The 3,413-nt window shown below is 58.2% G+C and overlaps 1 protein-coding gene across 1 annotated transcript in view; it reads left to right on the top strand.

Annotated features, from left to right (window-relative positions):
- The first annotated feature begins 3,252 nt into the window (after nt 1–3,252).
- Insm1 (insulinoma-associated 1) overlaps nt 3,253–3,413 on the top strand; it is a 1,361-nt gene continuing 1,200 nt past the window's right edge. Inside the window, exon 1 of the mRNA XM_013027043.1 lies at nt 3,253–3,412. Coding sequence (XP_012882497.1) covers nt 3,253–3,412 — 160 coding nt within the window. The remainder of the gene's footprint in view (nt 3,413) is intronic.

Below are 3,413 nucleotides of genomic sequence, written 5' to 3'. Positions count from 1 at the left end.
TGGCACCCCTGGACAGAAGACTCTGGAGCGGAGCTGGCCACCCCCGCAGCCCTCTGAGGAGGAGCCCTCCCACCATCCTCTGCCAGAGACTAAGACGCAAAAAGGCCCTGAGATCCCCCCACCCCTTCAAATCACTGGTCTACACCACACAGGGAAGGAAGGAAGCAAGCAAGGAACTGACTTGAATCTGGGGAAGGACACCACGATTTTGCTTGGGATACTTTAGTGACATAGACAGACAGACAGACACACACACACACACACACCCTACAAACTTAGGCTCCATAATTTCCCTAGCCCACCTCCTGTGGTCCCTGCTTGGTGTGGCAGTGCCTAACGGCAGGCCCCGGGGGGCTTAGTGTGGGAGTGCTTTGCTCTTCAGAGAAGACAAATACCAGGACGGGAGGCCCCCATCCTATAGGGCGCTCAGATTCTAAGAAAATCACACCGAAGGAGGCAGAAATCCAACTTCGGGTGCAGGGCAGCGTCTGCTGGAAAGTAGCTGGTGTGTGCCTGTGCGCGCACAGCCTAATTCGTCCTCAGTTTCAACTGCTGATACCCTTCGAGTTTTCACTAATGTGGGCTGGTACGCAGCAAAAGGCAGCAGATCTCATCCCTGCTGGCAAGACTGAAATAAAAAGAACCGTATCCATCGAACCTTAGTAGATATGCTATCAATAGAGCTCAACAGATTGGACTAAATTCAGAGCCCTGGTTATTTCCTTCTGTCCGGGATTTTTTAGTTGGTGGTGGTATCCTGCCTTACAATTCTGAATGTTGTTTTGTAAGGATTCACTTGAAGACGAACTCTCCCTATTATCTATTGGATGAAAACGCAGTGTTGTGTGCCCATGACCAAATACACTGTAGTTGTGGGATCGACCGCCGACCTCCCCCCCACACCCCTCCCCGTCCTATTATTCCACAACCCAGATGGGATTCCTGATTAGAAAATAAAATTGGCCAAAGCTGTCTCGGAATCCCTTCCCACTTCTAATTTCATCAGCAGTATTAATCAACACCCAAAAGGAGCAAGAACGTATCATCAGTTGACTTTTTAGATCGAATCGTGTTTGGCAAATTTTACATTTTATAATTTTTAATTTTTTTAGGATTAGTTTGCTCATCACGATTATCATTTAAAAAACGAGAGCCTTTAAAATATGTTCCATTATATGTTCTCTTCTCTTTTCGGCGTGTGGGTTAAAAAAAAAATCCCAACATAAAATCATCAACCATTATTCCTCTTGACTAAGCGCTTGGCTTGTAACTAACCCTAACAACAGGATTCCACCAAAAAACTTGTCTTCATTTCCAAGCCAGGGTATTTTTCAGAGGGGAAACCCGGGGCAATTAAATACCTTCAGTGGAATTAAGCATCAGCAAAGCCTATCTGGTGTACAGGGTTTTGTTTTTGCACAAAAAGATGTTTCCCTCGCTTTCGACAGTGGCATTTCTCACCACACAGGACACTTCCCATGGCTTGGCTACTTTTGTCTTCGAGGGGGTGGGCGATGATCAGGGCCCCTGGCACTGCGGCGGGGCTCTCTGCCTTGTCTCCTCCAGAGATTCTACCTTTTGTTTCTAGGTGCTAGGCCGAGAAGGGGGCTGGATAAGGAGAAGACGGCGGGGTCTAGGCCCAGGCGGGGCAGCGCGGGGGGGGGGTGAAGGTGTCCCTCCGCTGGTGGCGCGGGAGCCGAGACCAGTGCTGCGCGAGGCCGCAGCCTGCGTTGGAGGACAGATTGCCTCCCTTCCCCCCCCCCCTCCCTGGCCGGCAGCACGCGTCTCTTTTACGTCCAGATTGGCCGCGACTGCTGCTCAATAGCTGGAGGTTAATTTCCTTCACAAAGGTGAAGGGGGCATGGCTGGGGGAGAGATGGAGGAGAGGGTGGGGGGAGCGCCCAGACAGGCGGCCCCTTTATTCCGCAGCGCCTTGATTGGAGCCCTTGATTTAGCATCTGATGTCAACCGGCAGACAAAATGCCCACTCAGAATGAAAATGCATGAGGCAGCGCGGGGAAGGCGGAAACCAACTTCATTCCGGGAGCACGCACCGTGCTGACCGCAGGTTCGGCCAAGTCGATGTGGATAAACCCTGCCCTGGGAGGCACCGAGAAGCCCGAGCCCAGGGCCCGGCGGGGATGCCCATCCCCGGCCCAGGATACCAGGGGAACGCACGTTCGTGATAAAGTTCAGCAATCCAAGTTCCTTTTGGAACCCAGCCTGTCCTCCTCCACCCCAGTCCCAGTCCGCCTGGCCAGGGAAAAATGCTGTGCTTTCAAGTGTTTCTCAGCCTCGAGAGAGGACGCTTCCATCCTTCCAACCGCGTGCACGAACTCGCCCTGGGCTGTAGCCAAGGGGTCCGCTCTAGCCACACTCAGAACCCCGGGGGCCCGAGGTCCACCGGGCCAAGGTACCGGCCAGGATCTTGGCCAGTGGGACTTCACAGTTATCATCCCTTGCCCTCCTGTCCTCAACTCCAAGCGGACTCCGCCTCCACCCGCGCCCCGGGCCCGCTCCCACCTCGACGCAGCCTCAGCCCCGGGGTCGCCCCGCCTCCACCCCGTCAGAGCGCACAGCACAACTTTCCCCTCCGCTCTGGCTCGCGGGTTGAACCCTCCTGACATATTTGGGGCCATTCTTCTCCTTTGTTGCTATTTTGCTCGCGACCCGCGAGTAATCCCCGCGCGGGAGGGGGGCGTGCATTGTCGTGCTGATGGACGGGCCCATTTGGCGGCTCTGCGCCCCCCGGAGGAGAGACACAAAGCCCAGGCACGTGCGCCTCCCCATAGAAGAGCAGCAGACCGTGAAGGGAGGCGGGGCCGGGCGTGTGCCTGGGCCAGGCGGGGCGGCGGCGCCGGGCGGGGCGGCCGAGGGGCGCGCGCTGGGGCCCCGCGCCCTCAGGTACATCTGCCGCACCTACCGGGCGACCCCCGAGTCCCGGCCCCCTTTTTTTTTGCCGCTCGGTCGCCCTCCCACCCTACCGGGAGGAGGAACTGCGAACGTTCTGATTGGTTCTGGGGGAAGCGGGAGGCGAGAACAATGGCCCCCTCCCCCCGTTAAAAGGGAGCGGCGCCCGGGCCCGGGGACAGGGACGCGCGTGCAGGGCGCACAGCCGGGCAAGCTGTCTCCGGCGCCACGCGAGTCCCCGCAGCCGCCGAACCCGGGCAATGGCCTGGGGGCATTAAGGGCCTCTGGGGCTGAACGCGGAGGTGGGACGCAGCCAGTGCCTCGCCCTCGCGCCGCGCCAACATGCCCCGCGGCTTCCTGGTGAAGCGCAGCAAGAAGTCCACGCCCGTGTCCTACCGGGTCCGCGGTAGCGAGGACGGTGACCGCGCGCTGCTGCTCTCGCCAGGCTGTGGGGGCGCCCGCGCCGAGCCCCCGGTGCCAAACCCCGGGCCGGGGCCGCTGCT

This window comes from Dipodomys ordii, unplaced genomic scaffold, assembly GCF_000151885.1.
Source record: "Dipodomys ordii isolate 6190 unplaced genomic scaffold, Dord_2.0 Scaffold99, whole genome shotgun sequence".
Classification (NCBI taxonomy): domain Eukaryota; kingdom Metazoa; phylum Chordata; class Mammalia; order Rodentia; family Heteromyidae; genus Dipodomys; species Dipodomys ordii.
This window is presented reverse-complemented; position numbering and strand designations above follow the sequence as displayed.